This window comes from Pleurodeles waltl, chromosome 7, assembly GCF_031143425.1.
Source record: "Pleurodeles waltl isolate 20211129_DDA chromosome 7, aPleWal1.hap1.20221129, whole genome shotgun sequence".
Taxonomy (NCBI): Eukaryota; Metazoa; Chordata; class Amphibia; order Caudata; family Salamandridae; genus Pleurodeles; species Pleurodeles waltl.
In genome coordinates, this window is record NC_090446.1 from 1,256,421,581 (window position 1) to 1,256,444,230 (window position 22,650).

At 41.3% G+C, this 22,650-nt stretch overlaps 1 protein-coding gene across 1 annotated transcript in view; it reads right to left on the bottom strand.

The window, feature by feature from the left end:
• GLP2R (glucagon like peptide 2 receptor) overlaps positions 1 to 22,650 on the bottom strand; it is a 754,367-nt gene that overhangs the window by 431,637 nt on the left and 300,080 nt on the right. Inside the window, exon 2 of the mRNA XM_069200419.1 lies at positions 11,023 to 11,119. Coding sequence (XP_069056520.1) covers positions 11,023 to 11,119 — 97 coding nt within the window. The remainder of the gene's footprint in view (positions 1 to 11,022; positions 11,120 to 22,650) is intronic.

Sequence of the window (22,650 nt, forward strand, 5' to 3'; positions counted from 1 at the left end):
TTTTTACCAGCGATAGACTGTTGGCTGATGGACGATATGCCTTTTCACTATTTGCATTACCTCTATGTAATACTGCTTGCCACTGAATGGTTAAACATCTTATAGGCTAATATATAACGGTGCGTAAAGGAATTACTGGCTTATATGTTTTTTTGTGTTATGTATGGCACTTCACACAGATGCAAGAGTGTGACTTGTAGACACTAAGCATAATGTAATTTAACTGATTTAACTTGAATAAAGAAATAACCTTTCAGTGAATAATTTATGTTTCATCTGCAGTATTTGGTTGTGTATCTATCCCTGCTGGATATTTGTAGTTTAGCATAATACGGCATGGCATGGTCTGACCACTATGGTTCACCCCAGAGGATTCCATAGGTGGGTGAGAAAACTATAGTTTGCGGGGATTGCAATGCTCCATCTGGCCCCCTTCACTGCGGTTGGACCACTCCAATCTCGCACCAGCCCCAGGCTAGCAACAGCCGTAGGGTAACAAGAATTGGCTGAAAGCAGATTTGTTTGCTTGGCTTCTTGTGATTTTGAAGGTGTGATAAGATGGATGATGAGTATGAGCTGGGCAACGGGAAACAAGGGATTCACATGGTGGCTCACATTGACGTGAGGACTATGAGACTTGGCACTTGGGTCGTTTCAATTTCTAACAGAATCAGTATGAAGGATGAGGAATGTAGGCTTCTCCTGTCATCACAGTCCAAACAAAAGAAGTGTGAGAATAAAATTGGCACTCAAAGTGTGCCCCTCATACAGAGACTTTCAGTTTGGCTGATTTTGAAACCACCATAGGTAAAGAGAAAATATGTGGGTGGTAGTCACCCCTCAACAGATCATGGGCCTGGTTTACAAAGGTAAACTTACACTTTTGCATATGTTTATGTTTGCTTTGGAATTCACAATGAAAAGGAAGTATATGTATAGGAGGCTGGCCTGGTTTGTAGTGGGTACCTTGGGTACTTACACCTTATACCAGGTCCAGTTATCCCTTATTAGTGAAATGTAGTAGTGTTCCAGCAGCTTAGGCTGATAGAGGTAGCTATAGCAGAGCATCTTAGGCAGAACTAGAAGACATTGAAAGCTCCTGAAAGACCACTTATAGTTAGACAGTACTTATACACAAGTAAAGACAATACTCAGTGTTACCAAAAATAAAGGTATTTATTTGGGTGACACAGTACCAAAAATATCTTAGAGATAATACTCCTTCTGGAGGTACGTATTACACACAATATAGACACTAGACACCACAATTATACAAGTAAATAGTGATAGAACAATGCAAACAATAGGAAATGCTATAGATTGCAAATGGAAAAAATAGGTCCAGGGGCAAAACAAACCATATACTAAGAAAGTGGAATGCGAATCACAAATTCCCCCCTAGACAAGTGTAGTGTGTGCAGAATCAATGGGAGAGTAAGAATACAGTAAAGGTAAGTAAATTACCCCACCCCAGAGCCCAGAAAAGCAGGAGTGAAGTACTGCAAGTTTCCTTAGGAGACACTGCACCTCGTGATTGGGATTTTGCATCAACCAACCAAGTCTGCAAAGAACAACTCCTGGATTCCTGGACCTGAAGACCTGCAAAGGAATGGGACCATGTCCAGAAGTCAAAAGAAGTTCCAGGAAGGACAGGAGCCCCTGCCAACCCAGAACAGGGTGCAAAAGAAGAGTCCACAGTTAGTCGAAGACTGCAGAAATGCACCCTAGGAAGATGCCAGTGGGTTCCTGCATAATACAAAGGATGTCCCACGACGTGAAGATCGTTGTAGATGTGATTTTGTGTTGGAAGTCGCCAACACGCCTTGGCTATGGCAAAAGTGCATTTTGCATCAAAATGGTGCTGAATGGACCCAGGAAGGACCGGGGGCCTCAACTCTGTGTGAGGAGGAAAAGGGGGCTCTCTGCAGTTCAGAGATCCCCCAGGATGCCAGCCAGCACCCCCGGAGGTCCCAGGACACGGGGACAAAGGAGGTGCAAAACACAGTTGATGCAGCACAACAAAAGAAAGTCCCACACTGCCGGAGAACACCTCAGAAAGTTGAGCATCACAGGATGGAGTTCTGGGGACCTGGGCCAGGCTGTGCATGAAGGAATTTTGCAAATAGTGCACAGAGGCCTCAGGAGGTGAAGAAGACACAGTACACAGGGTACCGTTGCTCTCTGGGAAGGCCAGGTCTTGCCTCCTCCAAATTGCTTGAGCAGGACCTCAAGACAGTCTATGTTGATGATGTCTACCCGCTGTGCCCTTAGGAGCATGCTAATCGCTGTGAGATGAGTCCTAGGGCACCAGTCGTCATCTTGGAAGGTGCCTGCTGGAGCAGGGGAGTGACTCCGGGAGATTTATTTGGTCCTTCTGGTGCAGGATGAAGACAGGGAGTCCTGAGAGTATGCACACCGTGGAAACTGTTGCAGTTGCTGACTTGGAGCTGAGGTTGCTGAAGAAAAGTATCTCTGGTGGATACTTTGTTGCAATTACAGCGTTTCTTGGAGCAGGCTGCGGTTGATCCGAAGTCAGAGGATGCTGAAGTTGTTGCAGAGGATTCCTGAAGGAAACGTGCAGGCAACATCTGAAGAGAACCCACAGGAGAAACCCCAAATAGCCCTGAGAGGGGGATTAGCTACCTTATCTGTTATAGACCTATCAGGAGGGGTCTCTGACGTCACCTGCTGGCACTGGACACTCAGAGCCCTCCAGAGTGCCCCCACACCTTGAAAAGAAAGATGGCAGAAGTCTGAGACACACTGGTGGAGCTATGGGCACCACCCCTAGGGTGGTGATGGACAGGGGAGTGGTCCTGGCTAGCAGAATCCCAGTGACACAGTAAAAACACACTGACACACACTCACAAACAGGCCAAAAGTGAGGGTAACCATGCTAGAAAGAGGCTACTTTTTTACAATTTGACTGCAGAGGCCTCTGCATTGGGGGCGGAGAACTTCTTGTTGTATCTTTTTATGTGACTCTCCACAGTCATAAACTTATTACGAAATTGGAGTTTGTGAATGCCAGAACAAATGTAAACTTACACAAATGTGCATGTTTGCCTTTGTGAACCAGGCCCATGCTGCTTTCTGTACTCCCCGGGTAGATAGTGGAGCTCTGAGGCTAATCTGATGGTTGTTTGGATTCTTAAGTGCAAAGTGACTGCTAGAGTGAAAGAGGGCAGCAGCTGATTCCATCCAGGCAATTAGGAAGTGTGTGAAGGACAAATGGACTCAACTGCCACTAACTATAGATAGGTTTCTGCAACTTTCGAGACCTCAAAGATGATTTGAGGTAAGTGTGATCTATGTATTGTATTGCTTTGACACATGCCATTTTATTAGGTCTTTGTTGGAGACAGCTTAGTTTGTTAGATGTCTTTTAGTTGATCAACAGACAGTAGTACTTCAGTGGATAATTTCTTGACTCTTTTTTTTCCCCATAGTAAATATGCACTATTTTGATAGAGCTGCTCATGTCATTCTGAAGACAATTTTAAAAGATTAAATTGGTGTGAATTTGCATACACTTGAATTATCAAAGTATTTGTACAGTAGAATACTGCTGTGCTTCCCGTTGACATGAACAATCCTAAAATTTTTACTGAGTTAGTCAGGCTGGCGTTGCATTGTTTGAACATGAGTTGAGGGAGCTTATTTGTGCTACTCTTTCACAACTTATTCCATTATACAAAGGCACACATGCAATGTGCCCTGACCAGAGGTGGGTGGGAGGAACATGGAAGGTACCCACATAGATACAGGCAGATATCACTGCAGTGGCAAAGCACTTTCATTTATAAACAAAAAGCATTGGTATTGCCAATGAGTCTGGCTTTAATGGAATGTGGAACAGTAATGACAAGCATTACGAGTAAATAAGATGGGAATGGATACCTATATTTGTGGAAGCAAAGAACTGAAGACAATAATTGGTGTAGGGTTAAAGGTCAGGGGACAGTTGCAGTGTCAAGCCATATCTAAACCTCCAGGAAGGTAATGACTGCTCTCCTCCCACTTGTACTGCCACCAGAGAAAAATACCATAAATTACCAAGTTGTCAAAGACACTTTAATAGCATTACAATGTTTTGTTCTTCTGAAAGTTCAAACTCAGGCAGTTGATAAATAAACAAAATGATCACTGTTGTGGGGAAGGCAAGAAAATTTTTGGGGAAACACACAACGTCTGCCCAATTAAAACATGTACTCCTGGTTTCCACATGAGGGTGGAGCCAAAGCCCTCTCTAGTGATGCTCAAATATTTGTCTAGAGACAGCTGCACTGCTAAGCCAGACCATAGAGAAATACCTATTGGCTTTGCCCGTGCTTGTTTTCGTAAGTTTCATACAGTTTAGCACAACTAAACACGTTTGAAAGATAAATGGAGCACCAATATAAGATTTAAAAGAGTTTTTGAATTTGAAAGATGATTCAGCACACTTAATATAAGAAAAAACCTAGAAATTAACACTTAGACACAATGTTGTATTGCAGAAAATGCAGATACCGAAAAGCATACTATTTTCCTGTCCTATTGCAACTTTTAGGCCATCATTACTTGCTGGCACAAGTGGTACCCATAAGAAGGATATGACTTCAAATGACTCTGAGCATTTTGAATTTTGAATTCACTGAGAAATATTTGCTCACATGAAATACGGCGAAGTCGCAGGAACTGTCCATGCGGTAGATTGTCACGCAAAGCTCTAGGATGGTGGCTGTCATATAGTAATAGACTATTACGGTCAGTCGATTTCTGGTAAATTTGAGTTTCAAATTTTCCCTGGTTGATGGTAATCAATAAATCCAGAAATTAAATATGAGTTAAAGAGATGGTGGAAGTAAATTTCAAAAAAGGATCCAGCCCATTGATCCATTGAACAAAAGCGTCCATTTCTTGAATATGGCCTTGCCAGATCACAACGTCAGCCTAGTGGCACGCCTTGTCCCATGGAGCTTACTCCCTAAATTAGGAGAGGTAAGCACCGTCCAGTTTTTATTTGTGTATTTTTTACAGATTATCTAATATGATAACATTAATACATAGGTTGGTCTGTTACCACCATAGTTCCTTAATTGTGTTTTCTGTACTAGTTGGACTATTGTAATAATATTATGGCTGTGCTTTATTTTTAAGTCCACAGGCTTTTCTTTATCACATCTATTTGATGTGAAATTATGGTGAGTAAATCAACTCTTTATTTGTTTTTCAATAATTTCTCAATACTTGGCACACTGTCCATTGAGTTACTATAGTTCAGGAGAAGGTATTGTTGTCTTTTGGTCCTGAGGAAGCACCATATGATTCGATTGGACTAAAGTGAGGCGCAAAACATGTTGACCTGTCCTGGTGGAAGCAAGTTTGGAAGCAAGTTTCCTCCACCTCAATTTCAGTAGAGCTTGGGTACATTATTGCCTATTTACTCTACATTGTTTTTTAATCTTGTCCAGGATCCTGCTGCATTCAACAAACCAGGGTTTGGAGGCTCCTGAGGCAATTTTAACTGTTCTGTTTCTTTTCTCCTGTCTATTTCTTGGTCTTTGCCAGCAGGTTTGAATGTATTCCTATGTGCTTTCCATTGTGGCACATACCATCACTAAAGATCTCTGGCAAAGTGCCCGCTATAGGGGCCGTTAGATATTGCAGCGCCTTTCTGACGAGGAGCTACCCTATGATGAAGCATAACATCTAATATGATGTGTGAGGGTTTTAGCTCCTATATTTAGAAGTGCCTGACGATGTTTCTCCTACTTATAACTTTATTGGAACAGTGTATTTTTGTTTGATATAGAGATTGTGAGTGACACTGTACACTGGACCATTGACTTTCCCCGTCCCTCCATTGTTGAATAGTTTGAAAAATACCTGCACGCATCTTCACTCTTCATGTGGCTGGTTCCAGGAGTCATTGTGTGGGGTCACACATGGTAGTCTGGCATGCCACCATCTTGGGTGTAGTGAAAGGAGCTTTCGGGGAAGCAGTGTCATTCCCAGTAATTTTTACGGAAGCACTGGGAGGAAGGTCTTGGTAAAAAAGGATCAAAAACAGTGTCATTGGGCAAAAGCAGCGTTTACTTACTTGACTACGGAAGCCTCATATTTATAGTAAGTTATAACTGCAGCAGCATACTTAAAGTGTCTATTACTCTTTGCGTAGGACTGCCGCTGACTGTAAAGACATTGCATTCTCCGAATTTACTGTTCATTGATTTTTCCTCATCGTCAAATGCACTTTTATATCTCTATGTGTGCTGTACATTTGTTTTCTATTTTTCTTAAACCTTCAACATTTCAAGACGTGTACAAGAGTAGGTGGTGAAGTAAAGAAAGTGGACGAGTCCTGTTTCAGGTAAAAATAGGACACTGAACAATTTCTTCCTACTAAAATGAGCACACAAAGTGGAGGCATCTCTACACAGAGTTTCACAATCAGTGCCTTCACAGCTGTTTTGGACACCTGGGAGTGAACCATGCCAGAAATGGGTGGAGTGGAATGAGAACTTCTTAACTCAGTTGGCAGCAGTAGATGAGTCTTAACATAATATCATCTGAACAAAGAAAGGAGATATTGTTACATGTATTAGGTCCTCAAGGAATTAAGATTCTTTCACAAATAACCACGTCTGCTATTGTTGGTGATGGTAATCTTTTTAATGCTGCTGTTCTTGATCTTGACGTACTTCACACTTAGAGAGTGTATAGGTATTAGCAGGTGCCATTTTTTTTAAAGGAAAACAAGGAAAGGATAAATGTGTAGATGAATATATGGCTGAGTTAAAATATTAGTCTCAGAATGCAAATTTAGTTTATTACATGATGATCTCATCAGCGATCAATTGGTTATGTATGCTAGCAATCCTGCTATTCAGGAACGGTTGTGGGTTAATAGGGATGCTGCTTTAAATGATGTACTATCTATTGTGCAAAAAGCTGTTGTCTAGCAGGTGTGCTGCAGTTTTAAAGCAGGAGGTGAAAGAGTGTGAAACAGTGGAGACACTGCACAATAAAAACAGGAATTCTAGTAGCACCAAAAACTAAAGATCAAGCCAGGTATTACTGTTGTGACAGTAGAGAACATCTGGCTTTCAGCAAGAATTGTCCTGCAACAAAACAGAAGTGAAGTAACTGTTGTCTTGTTGGACATTTTGGAAAAGTGAATAGGAGAGGGAAAAAAGTATTAACTGCATGAGTGATATGGCAAATGGTGAAGATTTAAATACATCAGAGTGTGATGATGAGAATTGTAATGTGGTGAGTCTTTGTGGTAATTTGATCTTACATATTGAGAGAAAGTCTACAAAAAACAAACCAAAGTGTAGGGTGAAGATTATCCTTGAAATATTTTGCTGATTTAAGTTCACAGTACACCATTATTAATGAGGATATTTTGAGTGAAAAATGTATGGATACGGAAGGGGGACATTTGATAATAACTGGCATTAACCCAGAAGATTGCAGTGGAGAATGCATCAATATGGTAGGCTTACAGTGGTTCACTATTAAATTCAACAACAGATGTTTTTGAAGTAAACCATATGTGGCCAAGAAAGGACCTCCTGTTGTGGGTTGGCTTGATCAGAAAAACATGCATATTATACTTGATCCAAATATGAGGAATAAGTGTTTATAGTAGATGACGGCATGCACTTTGGTGAGGACATGCTCAGAATGTTTCCAAAAATGTTTAGCGCCAATTTCAAACACAGAACTCTTTTAAAGGAAGATGTGAAACATAAGTTACACAAAGTAATGAACATTCCTCTTATTCTTCAGTATGAAGATTCAAAGGAATTAGAGAAGCTGGTCTCTCTGGGAGGTGATTGAAACAATAGAGGCATCAGGTTGGGTTTCTCCATTGGTGATGGATAGTTAAAGCAATGGCAAACCTAGGTTATGTGTCAACATAATTGTAGACCAATTCCTTCTACCAAAGTTCAATGAGATGCTAACATGTCAGAAGGATGCTAAATGATTCTCCACAATTGATTTGTCATCAGCCTACCAACAGATTTCTCTAACACTTGATTCTAGAAGTCTTACAACATTTATCACTCCGGATGGAAGTTTCTAATCAAAGTATTTGCCATTTGGCTTAATCCTTAATGTTTCAATTGTTTGGCAGGGAGGTGGGGTTAAAAAGAATTCAGGATGACATTTTAGTCTTTAGACAAAACAGGAAAGAACATGATGACAGATTGGTGAAAGTGCTAAATATACTAGAAACAAAGCGTTTGACTGCTGAGTTTTCTCATTGCAAATGCGCTGCGGACAGTGTGACTTATTTGGATCATGTGCTGAGTGAGGATAGTATTAAATCCAAACTATCTTTAGTGAGAGATGTAGAGAAGACACCTTCTCCAACCAGTAAAACTGATGTACAGTATTTTCTGTGGTTAGTGAAATGTTGTGTAAAATATATCTTGGAGAAAACAGATCATATTAGGCAATTTTTGAAATGTGAAAATAAATTTGAGTGGTGTGACCAGTGTGAAGCCAGTTTCTGCAGTAGTAAAACTGCTATTGCTAAAGTACCAGCTTTGATACATTTTGATCTAAGGGCTGAGAGCATTATTACAACTGTTGCTAGTGATGAAGGTTTAGGGCAGCGCTAATTGATAAACAAGAGAAAGAAAAAAGTAATTGCACATGCTTCAAGGTCATTGTTACCTGCTGAAGAGAAATACACAGTCATTGAACATGAAACATTACCTTGTCTTGGGTGTTGGATGATTTTAGAGCATTTGTTTGGAGTAAACATTGCATTATTCATTGTGATCATACACCTCATGTTAAGAGTTTGATTTCAGAAGGCACTGTGAACGCATTTAACTAGTTGGCCATATTATCTATGTGCATGCAAGATAACTACAAATGTGTGTTTGTGTCTGGCAAAGACAGTATTGTGGCTGTTTTTTTGTCAAGGTTGCCACTTTGCATGGAAGAATGGGGCAATGATTGGTGGAATGGATAGCAGGTTGCATTAGTAAACAATAGTTTAAGGGGAGAAATCTATGGATCAAACCATTAGACCATTTTGGGATGTTAGGTCTGAGTTATTGGTAGACAGTGGTACAATTTTGAGAAGACAAATACCTTCACATACCTTAATGGACGTGGTTATTAGGTTAAGTCATGAGGGGCATTCAGGAATCACTGGAACTAAATTGATAGTGAAAAATTTGTTTTGATGGCCTAGTTTGGAGAGGGATGTGGAAAGGTTTGTGAGAGAATTTCCAAATTGTGCAAAGGCTGATCAATCATATGAAACTTTAGGACCTCCAATGAGTAATCGGACAATTCCTGAACATTCATGGGAAGCTAGTGCTATAGAGGTTGTGGGGACTATTTAGATATATAGTCTATTAATTGTTGATTTGTTTTCTCACTGGCCTATTCTAAAAGTTGCGAATAAAGCTGATACTGATTCCGTTTTGGAGTTTTTCTATCAGATATTTACCTTGGTGAGAATTCTAACTTCCGTTTTAAATGATAATAGAGTACAGTTTCTTTCAAATAAAGCAAGGCTTTACTTAGAACGTATTGGTGTGAATGATGAAGAAAAACCTTTTTATTTAATCCTAGTGGCAATGGTATAGCGGAAAAGTTTAACTGAGTAATCAAAGGAACCATACTGTTGGCCATTGCAAGCAATGAGGATTGGATCACTCAGCCTGGAAAAATGGAGTGAAATTATGGAGTCACAAATAATGAAGTAACATGGTTGCCTCCTTTTGCTATTATGAGAGGAAGAAAACCTGGGACTGCATTTACCCCAGGATGGTTGTTCCATTTAGAGGTCAAGCAATGGTATTTGGAAGATGTGCACCATAAGACTGAGGAAAACTGAATGAAAAGTAAATTGTATTTTGATTTTCAGAGAGGTAATAAACCTGTGAGAATTAAGGTAGGGGATTGACTTTGTGTCAAGAAACCTGGTTTTGTTGCTAAGGATGACAGTCAGTTTTATGAACGAGAGGAAGTGGTTGATGTTTTGTGCAATTCTGTGAAATTGAGAAATGGTAAGGTATGGAACGTTAGTTGGATTGCAATGTGTCCCAGTGAGGTGTGGAAACCGTTTTGTGATGTTGAGTTGCTGGAGGATTCTGGACAGGTGGGTGATCTTGTGGATCATGACAACCGAGCTGAGGGTTCAAGTACGGATTGAGTGGTTGTGAATGGTAGGAATGCATTAGATATTGTTAGTTCTGGCATCGCAAATGAGGATGGCATTGTGAATGAGGAGGGCATGTGTGTAGTGAATGAAGTGGAAGGTGTGCGGAATTAAGTAATAGTGAACTGGTTCTAGGAGAGGAATTTGGGAAAAGAGCTAATAAACAATTAAAGTGGTTAGAAGATTATAACCAAATCATAATGTGAATTAAAACGTTTTTAAGATAGTCCTTTGGTACATTATGTTCTGTATGTTTTGTTTTCAAGATATTTATTTTTCAGGCAATTATTAGCATGATAAGTAAGGTTTTGTTGCTTTGCATTTACTTTATTTGTATATTTTATTTTACTTTCACTTAAACGGTTTTTGGTGTGAGTAGTTGTTATAATAAGAAGGGTGTGTGTTGTGGGCCTATTAGTAAGGGTTCCATATATGGAACCAGGGGTGGGGTAGGGAGTGTTCTATAATGATTAGTTGAACACTGGTGTGAGGAAGAAGACGAGTGAGAGCCATGTGAGAAGGTGTTGTGGGTTGCAGTTGCAGCAATATTTCTTCAGGCCAGAGAATAAAGAGATATATTCTTATACATCCACAGTTTAATCATTGTAACATACTATCAATAGGATGTTATTCTCTATATCGACCTCAGAAAGGACAACTCGCAGTGTGAACTGATGGCATTTAACCAAGTGATCTGCAAGCAAGACACAGATGGAAGCTGCAAATCCATCAGTCATTTAGCAATTGCAGTTGGGCTCACATGTTTGAAAGTAAATATTTGGCAGCTGTGAACCTTAATATGTGTATCTGTTTATATGTACTTAACAATTTGGTAGGAAACTTACCACTTTTGACAGTAATGTCAGATTCTAACCTTCTCAGGCACTCTTTTTTATATTCAGACCAATTTTGTGTCATATCCTCTAAGAGAGATCCATTAACCTATTGAAATAAAACATAAAAAAGTAAGGAGTGTTATTGTCAAGAAATAGCTTTTACTTTACAGTGCCATATTTATTTGCATAACTGCAATATAAAGTTAAATGTTGTCCCATAAATATCCACCACACTATAGTTAAGACATTACTACTGTTAGAAATGGGGTCTTTGGTTGGCAGTCAGGTTAACCCCTGTCCAAGCAAGGACCCTCACTCTAGTCAGGCTAAAGAAAATAACAATCAGTTAACCACCGCTCACCCCCTTGGTAGCTTGGCACGAGCAGGCAGGCTTAATGTCAGAGACAATGTATTAAGTATTTGTAGAAAAACACACAGTAATACAGTGAACCACTGCAAAATGACACAACACAGGTTTAGAAAAATAGTAATTATTTTATATAAATAAACAAGACCAAATAAGAAAAATCCACAATATACAGTTAAAAATACAAATTTAGGACTTAAAAGCAAGAAAACAGTGCCTTGAGGCACAAATATTGCAAGTTGGTATTGTGCAGCATTGTGACAGAGTCATTTCCTACAATGCGATGCCAATGGCATGGTTTACAGAGTTGTTCGACCCCCACGTACAGTACCTTAAGAAACAAGTAGAAAACAGGCCGGTGCACAGAGTTGGGGAGAGTGGGTTTGCTAGAATCTGATGTAGCGTTCTCACGAGATGGCGATGACTCCACAGGACCACAAGCTCTGTAATGGCATAGGATCGTCACGGACATTGGAGTTATGACACTCCAGTGTCAGCAAAGTTGGGCGGGATCAGCAGCCGCAGCGACGTGAGGCATGCAGGGTCATCGGATTTCTACGAGGTCCACGGTCTCGGGGCAGGCGGCGTTGCGGTTCCGGGGTAGAGTCATCAGCTCACAGGGTTGACAGATTAGTCGCACTCAGCGAGGTCCAGGGCCTTGGGGCAAGCGGTGTTGTGGTCCCGGGCAGTGGCGTCCCGTGCAATGTCGCACAGCGTCGTCTGGCATTGTTACACTAATTTTTCTGCAGGAATTTACTTCCAGGGGTCCAGGAACTGGAATGACACCCTCTGGCAAGCTAGAGTCCACAGCAAGTAGACTCAGGTCTGGTTGGTGAAGCTTTTGCTGTCCCTGAGGCTTTAAAACAGGAGGCAAGCTCTACTCCAAGCTCTTGGAGTCACTTCGCAAGCAGGAATGCAACAGAGCCCAGTCTCTGTCCCCTTGCCGAGGCAGAAGCAGCAACTGCAGGATAGCCCAACACAGCACAGGCCAGGGCAACACATCTCCTTAGCTCCTCTCCAGCCAGAGGTTCCTCTTAAATCCTTGAAGTAATCTAAAGTCTTGGGTTTTGGTTCCAATACTTAACCCCTTTCTGCCTTTGAGGTTGGCAAACTTCAAAGTAAAATCTCAGATGTGAGTGGCCACTCCTCCCCTCTCTTCCAGCACAAATAGCTAATTAGGATATATGGGCTGCACCCCAGGCCCCTTTGTGTCACTGTCTAGAGAGAGGTGCAAACAGCCCAACTGTCAAGCTGCCCCAGACAGGGAATCCACAAACATGCAGAGTTACAGAATGGTTTTAGCAAGAAAATGCCTACTTTCTAATAGTGGCATGTGCAAACACGCAATCTAAAAACCAACTTCACTAAAAGATGTATTTTTAAATTGTAAGCTTAGAGACCCTAAACTCCATATTTCTATCTGCTCCCAAAGGGAATCTGCTATTTAATAGCATTTAAAGGCAACCCCCATGTAAACATATGAGAGAGTTAGGTCTTGCAACAATAAAAACCGAATTTGGCAGTATTTCACTGTTAGGACATGTAAAACACATAGGTACATGTCCCACCATTAACATACACTGCACTCTGCCCATGTGGCTACCTAGGGCCTACCTTAGGGGTGCCTTACATGTATATAAAGGGAAGGTTTAGGCCTGGCAAGTGGGTACACTCACGTCGAAATGACAGTGCAAGACTGCACACACAGACCCTGCAGTGGCTACTTATGTGGGTGGCACAATCAGTGCTGCAGGCCCACTAGTAGCATTTGATTTTCAGGCCCTGGGCACCTCTAGTGCACTGAACTAGTGACTTATAAGTAAATAAAATATATATTCCAATCATGGAAAGCCAATAACACATACATTTTACATAGGAACACTTGCAATGTAGCTCTGGATAGCAGTGGTAAAGTGCCCAGAGTACCAAAAACAGCAAAAACAGTGTCCAGCACACATCAACAACCTGGGAAACTGCGGCACAAAAGTTAGGGGGACCACGTAAAGGATGCCAAATTTAACAACTACCTTTAGCCAGGCTGACTGAAGTCAACAAGTTGGGTAGCGTGTCAAGAGTGTATGTGCATTAGGCTAAACTGCCAGGGAATTAGCCTAGAGTTTGTCAGCATTGGGTGTTCAGATGACTCTATGTCTTTGCGGAAATACTCGTCTGGCTTAGGCTTTAACAAACTATGGCATTCTCAGATTTGGTTTCTATTCAATTGAAATAATAACAATTCTGGATCTAATAACAATTGTTACTAAATAGTTCTTATTAAAAGGGTAGTCCAGGGTGGGAAATTGGTGTAACAGTGATAAAAAGCTAATAGACCTATCAGCTTTAGGCTCTTCCAAAGTTTTTGCCTCCTTAACTTCAATTTTGTTTTTGAAATTCTTTTTTGTTGTTCTTAGGCCTACTATTAGTGGACCATTTGTTCTGCCACTTAAGTAGCACCTTAAAACATGTCCGAGGCATTCAATTGCAGCCTGAATGCAGTTTTAAACTGATTTGGTACAACAACCTCCTGGCCAAGTCTTAAACTCCTCTTTTATTGAGTATAGGTGACCCCTAGGCAGAAGATAGCCCATGGGGCAGGGTGCATTGTGATTAAAAGGTTGGACTGGTACTTGTACTTTACAAGTTTTACACTTCCTAATAGTGAAAAATTCCTAAATGCATTTTTCATAACTGTGAGCCGATCTGTCCCATAAGATAACATTGGGTTGCCTTGTTACATTTAATAAGAGTTAACTTTTAATTTGGACCAGGTGGCCAGTTCATGTTTGGCATCTTTGCCATTTTAATGTAAAATCCTTTTTAATGATAAAGTCAGATTTTTAATTGCAATTTTGAAAATGCCACTGTCAACTCTTTTATGCCTACTGCTTGTTTTGGGTCAGATGACTGGGGACAAATTACAGACTTTGTTAATTCCTCCCAGACAGTCACACAATAAAGGGACTGGTTGTGCCTGAATGTACCTTCTGCTGGCAGGAGAGGGGACACAGGTCCACTTGTAAATAAAAATGCTGTCTATTGCCTTCACACAAAGAACTAATCACCTTCACATTGTCACTGCAGCCAGCTTCGAGCCAGGACCGGGGAGACAGGAAATTCCATGTCCTTCAAAGTAGAAACTTATTGAATCTTCTCCCATCTTCAAAGGCAGAAATGGGTATAAAATAAGGTCCTCTCACCCACTCTTCAGTTCACTATCTGGACCTTCAGAAGGACTCTCAGAGGACTACCTGTTGCTGTGACCTTCTGTGCATTCTGCAAGACTGCTTTACTGTACCTGGAAGGACTGCTCTGCTACCTGGACCCTTCCTTGAACCCTCAAGGGCCAGCACTGCTGTTTGTGCCCTGCATCTTAACCTGAACCTGGGCCTACCAGAGTTACTACAGGGGCTAGTTTGCTTGGTTCCTATTTAGGCCCACAGGGACACAAAAGGCTTCCATCATCTTGAACCCACACCTGGACCCAACCTGAGTAATTCCTGAACCGCCCACATGGAGTCCAACTCGTCCTTGATCCTTGGTTGTGGTGCTAACATTGTCCAGATAGTCAAAATCCAAAAGTGAGGAGAATTTTTTTACTAAAAACTGCTCTGAGAATCTGGAGGAAACTGGGCCCTTTCTGCTCATCGACCCAGGCTAGGTGCATTGCCGGTCGGCCTGACTTTGTGAATGTTCCTATTACATTCTTCTCCACAGTGGAAAATCCTGATCAGCAGCCAAAGGGATATAGAAGCAACTTCAACTGTCTTTAGTTACAGACTCCTCCCTCATCCCAATGGACATTTTCAACTTCCAATAAAGAGACTAAGTCCAAATGTGGAAATCTTCACCCTGACCTCGACCCAAGTCTCTCCGGCAACGATGTCTACAGCCTTGCCCTTCTGAACTTTACCTTTTCAGAACATTCTTTTTGAAAATGTCTTCTTATTCTGAAGGTTAGTGCTGACCCAGTCCAATCCAATTCTTTTATCCAACCTAAGCTCTTTCGAGGTCAATCCTAATTTTCAACTGGGACCCTATCTCATGCAACTATTAATTAATTTATTATAATGTATTTATTATGTTTCTAAAGCGATGTTGATTTTTTCTTGTGTTGTGTTTTCACTTTATTGTTGTTTGTTTTCCTCATGAATACTTTACACTGGCCCTAAGTTAAGCCTCACTACTTTTTGTGCCAAGCTACCCAGGGTTAAGAACGTGTTAATTTAGTGGCTTGTTTGTGGTTCCGCCTGCCTCAGCCAACCAGCAACTCAATTTCTCACAGGAGCCTCTTGGCCACCCTAATGCTGGAAGTGGTTGTTGATATCTAATATAGTCAGTGCTATACTGCCATTATAACACTGTCATTACAGTACAAGTACCACTCAGATTTTACTTTGACAAGTACTGGGGGCGGGTAGTGCTTTTACATTTCCATACTTTACCATGCAGGTAAATATTAAAAAAGAACACTTTTGTAATTACTACAACTTGTGCCCTAAAGTAAAAATACTTCGAGCCCCCACAATGCACCATGTTGTCAATATGATGCCATTTCAAATAATGCAGTGATGTTATCAAAAGTGTCATAGATCATGTTTTTATTGATGGTATATGTGAGATAATTAGCACTGCAAGACAAGGGTGCCAATTATAGTTCCTTTAGAGCATGAGCTATATTTATTAGAGAGAGGTATAACTGGTGAATTTCAGTCTTTTGTTGTTTAAAATGATCTGTATTAACTGACATTTTCACCTATTATAATGCTCCTTTAAGCTGTGTTTTTTTCAGTAAATGTCCAAGTTTGTTTTAGAAAGTGATTAGGTTATTATTACAATTCCTAACTATAACAACACATCAACCTTTGTTTTCAGTAAATTTCTATTCTACTTTTAATATAAAGTAAGATGTCCACGTACTGCATAGCAAACATGCCCCAAACCTCATGTCCACCCAACATGCATGGCGACTATATCATGGATCAATAACTAGGACGCCATTTTAAAAAAGCCAGATATAATGGCTTTGTTAATCGGTCAGTGTTAGACCTAGCAACCTTGTTATGGTTTCCCCTAACTTTTTTCCCTGTGACCTCCTGTTTTTCTGACTACATTTTTGCTGCTTTAGGATTCTGGGCATTTTATCACTGCTAACCAGTGCTAAAGTGCAGGTGCGCTGTACTCTAAGTATGGTACATTTGGCTTCTCCACAATTGGCATAATTAATTTACTTATACGTTTCTTGTAAAGTGCACTGCCTGGGCCCATGTCCTATAAATTAAAAGCTACTAGTGGGCCTGCAGCACCACCAACTACAGTAGCCCTTCAAACATGACTTGGAACTGCCACTGCAGAGCCTGTGTGTGCAGTTCAAAACTGCCATTTTGACCTGGCAAGTGCACCCACTTGCTAGGCCCAAACAGTCCTTTTTCTTACATATAAGTTACCTTTGAGTTAGGCCCTAATTAGTCCCAAGCGTAGGGTGCAGTGTATTTAAAAAGTTGGACATGTACTTTAAAGTTTAACGTGTCCTGGTAGTGAAAAACTGCTAAATTTGTATTTCACTACTGCAAGGCCTATCGCTCCCATAGGTTAACATTGGGGTTATCATGAAGCATTCTGTAGGTGTAACTTCCATTTGGGAGAAGATAGAGATTTTGAGTTTGGTGTCTCTGGACTCATAATTTAAAATCACAACTTAGGGCAAAGTTTTCTTACTTTAACCATTCTATGACTTTGCTTGTCTCTGAATACACCTCTGGGGTGGATGACAGCTGGGTTTTGTGCATTCCCTCTGGGCAGTCACACACAAAGGGAGCTGGGTTGTGACATTTCCATCCTGATGGCCCATCACCAGGCTACTGAGTCTTCCTGGTGTACATGGGAGGGAGGAGCTGACAGTTACACCTCAATAGGGCTGTGCCTCTCCTCAAACAAAGAGCTGCTTAACCTCCGTAGTGTGTCTGAAACAAGGGAAGGAAGGTCAGGGATCTTGTGCACTTTAAATGGCTCTCTTTGAAGTCTCTCCTACTTCAATGGTTCAAGTTGCTATAAGTACTGGACGCCAAGCCCCACCAAATCAGACTTCTACTGAAACCAAGGACATTCTGGTAAAAAGGACTGATGTGCTGCCACGAGGGGCTACCACTCTGCTTATTGCATTGTTGTGTTGGCCTACTGCTTGCCGTGTGCTGTGCTGTAAGAGGGGCTGTCACTTTGCTGCTTGCTTTACTGTGTTGGCCTGCTGCGTGCTGCTGCTTGCCTGGAGTGAGAAGGACTGGACCTGCTCTCTACATCCTTGAACACAAAATTCCCGAAGGGCTTATTGGATTATCCCATGTTCTTCTGCAGTCTCAGAGAAATCAAAGAGTGCCTGCAACTCTGCAGGTGCTGCTGGGCTCTGCCATCTGTGAGTTCTACCCTTTCCTGAGGAGCCCCACTCAAGTCCTACACCTCAGAACTGTGTTCTGCAGCTGTTTTCTACAAAAACTGCTGCATCAACCCAGCTGCATGTGAAAAATTGGTGAATCAGTCCTCTGACGCTGATGTAGAGACCGCTGCTCAATGACAGCAGATCCATTGCCCGCATGGCTTGATGATGATTCTCTGTGCTGCTCAATAACACCACATTGCATTCATCTCAATGCAGTTTGGCGCCAACGCGGGCCCTGACTTCGAGGATCGACAATGACACCGTGACCCGAATACATGGAAAATATCGACGCACTGCCTTCGCATTTGCTCCTCGACGTCGACACTTGATTCATCCAAGGTACTGTTTCAGTTAACACTGCATGGGTTCTGCAGCTGGCCTACTCTTCATCATGGTTGGCCTGAATTTGGATATCCACTAGCCCCTCATGACCTCATGTAACCTTTTGACCGCTATTGACTTCTAAGCGCTAATTTGAGTTTGATCTTTTTAAAAATTAGATCTTGAGTTCTACTGATTGGATTGTTATCCTTTTGATATTGTTTTATTTAAATAAATATTCTCTATTTTTCTAAACTGGTGTGGTGTCATTCACTGTGTTTCTGCATGTAAGTGTTGCACAAATACTTTACACATTGCTGTTTAAGTTAAGTCTGACTGCTCTGTGCCAAGCTACCAGACGGTGAGCACAGGTGAACTTATGGTGTGTATCAGTTGGACTGTGGTTCCTACATGGACAGGCTGCATACCTCTGCCAACTAGAGACCCAAATTCTATTAGTCAGAATAGCAAAATATGAAGAGCTGTGGGCCAGCACATCAGCATGCCTTAAGCAGACCTATTAGTTTGGTCAAAAATTAGACAATAACTATAATCAAATGTATATTTCATTCATTCAGACATGGAATGGTTATTAATAGTGATTGTTACTAAATATTTTCATTAAATTATTATTTAAAATGCCTTTGAGTACTTTTTTCAAATTGTTTTGGCTGCAAAGTGCCATCACAGAACCAAGCACCAGGGTCCTCTGCACTCCAGCTGAAGAGTTTACAAGTCCAGCTTGGAGTGCTTTAAAAAAAATATGTTAAGCTCTTTTGGGTTCATGGATTCAATAACCCAAGAGATTTACTGAGTAAGTTTTATTATTGTTGCTAGAGGGCTGCTTCGCTCCCCACAGACCTCCACAGTTTAAATAAATGCTTGGTTGAGCCCCTGCATCTTCTAGAGGCACCTCTAGCATCCAAACTATTATTAGAAAACACTCATAGGGTATAATGGGGGCTCCTTCCACTCAGCTGTGAATAATAAACGAGCAGGTCCTGCTGCTAATTTATTATTATTTAATTTATTTATTTTTGGGTTTCCTGGTCCCAGTTGGACACCCAAACTTTCTGTTTTCTACTTTGGGGACACGGGGAGCCCAACAGTCCCCATGGCTCCTGCTGGCTCGTCAGCCAGTAGTTTATTTTTTTAACTGTTATTACCATGGTGCCCATCTGGTGCATTCCCATCTTTTTATTGTAAATGGGGGGGAATGGGGTGAGCCCAAAGTGGCCTGTGCCCCTGCTGGCTCCCAAGCCACCACGCTTGCAGGAGCTGGCAATTTTGTATTAATTCTGCGTGCCCCATATCTCATTACTCATGACATGTTAGATGACATCATATGTCGACATCTCAAATTACATAATTGTTGGCATCACTGATCACATCACTGATGACATCTTCTGGGCTACTGCTTCTCTGTTAGAAACAGTGTAGTATTGAAGACAAGTATCATTCAGTATGGTAAGAATTATATTGTGGACATGTTAGCTACCATGAAGTTTAAGTGCAAGCAGTACTTCATTAATGCAATGTAGAGACTGAACAAAACTTGTGTGAGTTGCAGTTGTGTGTTCTACAAAGAACTGTTACCAAACGTATGTGAGAACAGCTAAAGCTATGCCTTACAAATCAGTGTTCACATTTGAATTTCTGTATGCATACTGATGGTACTGAGTTGTTATGTAGTGTTATAGACAGTTTCTATATTAAGTGGAGATTTATTAATATTAAGTGGAGATATTTGTTTCCAAAACTTCAGTGAAAATTCTGAGACGTTACATATTGTTTTTCAAATGTATAATCTGTGACGACTCAACTACAGTGAGTTGCAGTATGATTACATCCAAGTATTATGCTGCACACCATTGTGTTCATTTCAGGACTATGTTTAAGGTAGTTCTATATACAAAGAAGAGTTGTACATAGGGCTTGGCAACACAAGCCTTACAATTGACTAATGCATAGAAGGGAAGCAGTTTTTTTATGCCTGATTATTTACTAAATAGGCACATCTCATAAAGATATATAATACCAAACACTGTTTTAGAATGGTATTAAACGTTTATTAGGTTGCTTATCTCATTAATCTCTACAGAGAAACTATTTTTCCCACATATCTCAATACCAGTAAAAAAGAATATAATATTGACTAAATGTGGGTGTGTTCACAAATGTGCTTCATGAACCGCATGTTCTGCTTTTTGCAAAGGACACCCTCATTAGTACTACAAATATTATGGATATTTGGGTCTACATGTACGTTCCTTCCAGTATGAAAGCTTTTAGCAATCTTTCACATCTATTGGATGATGCCATTAGTGATTAAATTAGTGATGTTATCAATAATGTCATTTGAGATGTCATCCATGATGTCAATTAACATGTCATGAGTGATGTAAGTGAGGTAAACATTATATTTTATTTGATTATGACACCTAAATATAACATCACTTTAAGCATTTTTTTACTGAATTTCTAAGTTCTTTATAAACCTGAGCTAAAATCTTATTGGATTACTTAATTATAACATCTCTTTAACTTTAGTTTTTTTCAGTGAATATCTGAAGATTTTTTTAAAATGCAAGGATCTTTTCTTCATACCTACCATACAGTAACCTTATTTTTCAGCAAGTGTCTGTGTTTTTTTATCATATTCACCCCCTCCTTCAATGAGCATAGCTTTAGGCCATGTGTGGTTGGCCTCTGTGCCTGGATGTACGCCCTCACCCAAACCCGAATGGGCAGCTAACCCCATGCAGGGGGCCAACCCAACCAATGACTCCCAACTCAAATGTTTTTTTTATTTTTTATTTTTGTGGCACCCTAGTACTCCCACAGAACTATAGCTCAAATGTCACCCCTGCCTGGTCCACTTGTATGTTTTTCTTTTTAAACAAGTTTAGGACAGGGGGACCGACTTCCTGTGTTCTGTAATGGCAGCTGCAACATTTGTCTTCATGTTGGGGGCCAGCTAATCAAATAGCTCGGGCCAACAGAAGAGTACCAGTCCTGCAGACCGAAACTAACAACAGAAAGAAATGGCCTTCTTAGCCAAGAATGTCACTCTATTTTTTAATTCGTTATAGGACTCCTACATGGCCAACTGTTCAGCTATCTGTATAATTTAAGCACTAATTTCTGGAAAACAGCTGAACAGATTTACAATACAAACCTGACTAAATAGCAAACGTTTTGCCAAATTTTTGACAAATTTGGTGCAATTCCGTTGAGCTGTTTTTTTTGTGTTTTGCTTCCTTCTTAACAAAACTGTCACCCAACATATAAATAAACAGTGGAAACGTTTGAGGTGAGCAGACTCAGAGCGTCCATGGTGTTGTTGGGTGCACTTTATAAGAGCTGCTCTCCACCTAAACTTAGAAACTACCTGGAGTTCCTTGCTTCCTTTTTTGCATAATTTATGCATCACTCTGAAGCAGAAAGTGCATTGTTTAGAGTAGTACTGGGTGCATTCTTGTTGCTGAACACAGCTGTGCCTCTTTGAAGAGTTCATTACAAGAAGTGAAACATGTCAGGGGTTTCTTTTATTCATGCCAGGTTGACTTGGATGGTATTTTACCAGTCCCAAGCTGTAATACTGTGCCTGGAGTGGGAAAATGGTTTTGTCATTTTTCAGCTCAGCATGGATGACATTAGCTGATCCTATGCTTTGCTGTAAAAATGGCTAAAGACTTTGGCGATCATTATGAACATGGCGGGAAAGAACAGAATCCCGCCGTTGGCGGCGAATGGAAACCCACCATATAATGACTGAAAATCCCAACCCTGCCAAAAATTCCCAGATCACCACTCCCCGCCAGGACTCTGTTGGCGGGAATTCCGTCCCACCCCACCCCGCCACCGCCACGCACACCCACATACCGCCCTACAAATAATGATGCACAAATCACCTCGGCGGACAGTGGAGGCCAGACGACCATTGGCGGCTGCGACTGCCACGGGCGGCAAGTGGACACAACAGCAACAAGTGCACACATTGGATAGGCGTATCACCCACACACCTGACACACATCCAGAAACCCATAAAACAACCCCTGACACACCCCACAATCCCTTGCAACGAAACCAGGAGACAGAGAGCACCAGAGACAGACAGTGAACGCCAGTATACAGGAGACGCATATCGACTCACACAGGAGCACCCATGCCCCGTCCCCATCCACCACACTCACCATGCCCCCCCCAAAAAATCCACGCTTCACCGAAAGGGAGCTAAGGACCATGGTGGAGGAGATCCTGAAGGTGGAGCCTCAAATATTTGGGTCCGAAGTGCAGCACACACCCATCACCTGGAAATTAGAGCTGTGGCTGACCATTGTCAACAGGGTCACTGCAGTGGGACACCATTCACGCACCAGGGACGACATCCGGAAGAGATAGAATGACCTGCGGGGGAAGGTCAGAGCCATGGCATCTAGGCACCACATCACAGTGCAGAAGACTACACGACTGGGAGGAATGGACTCAGGTAAGTCATCTACAATTACCCCATATG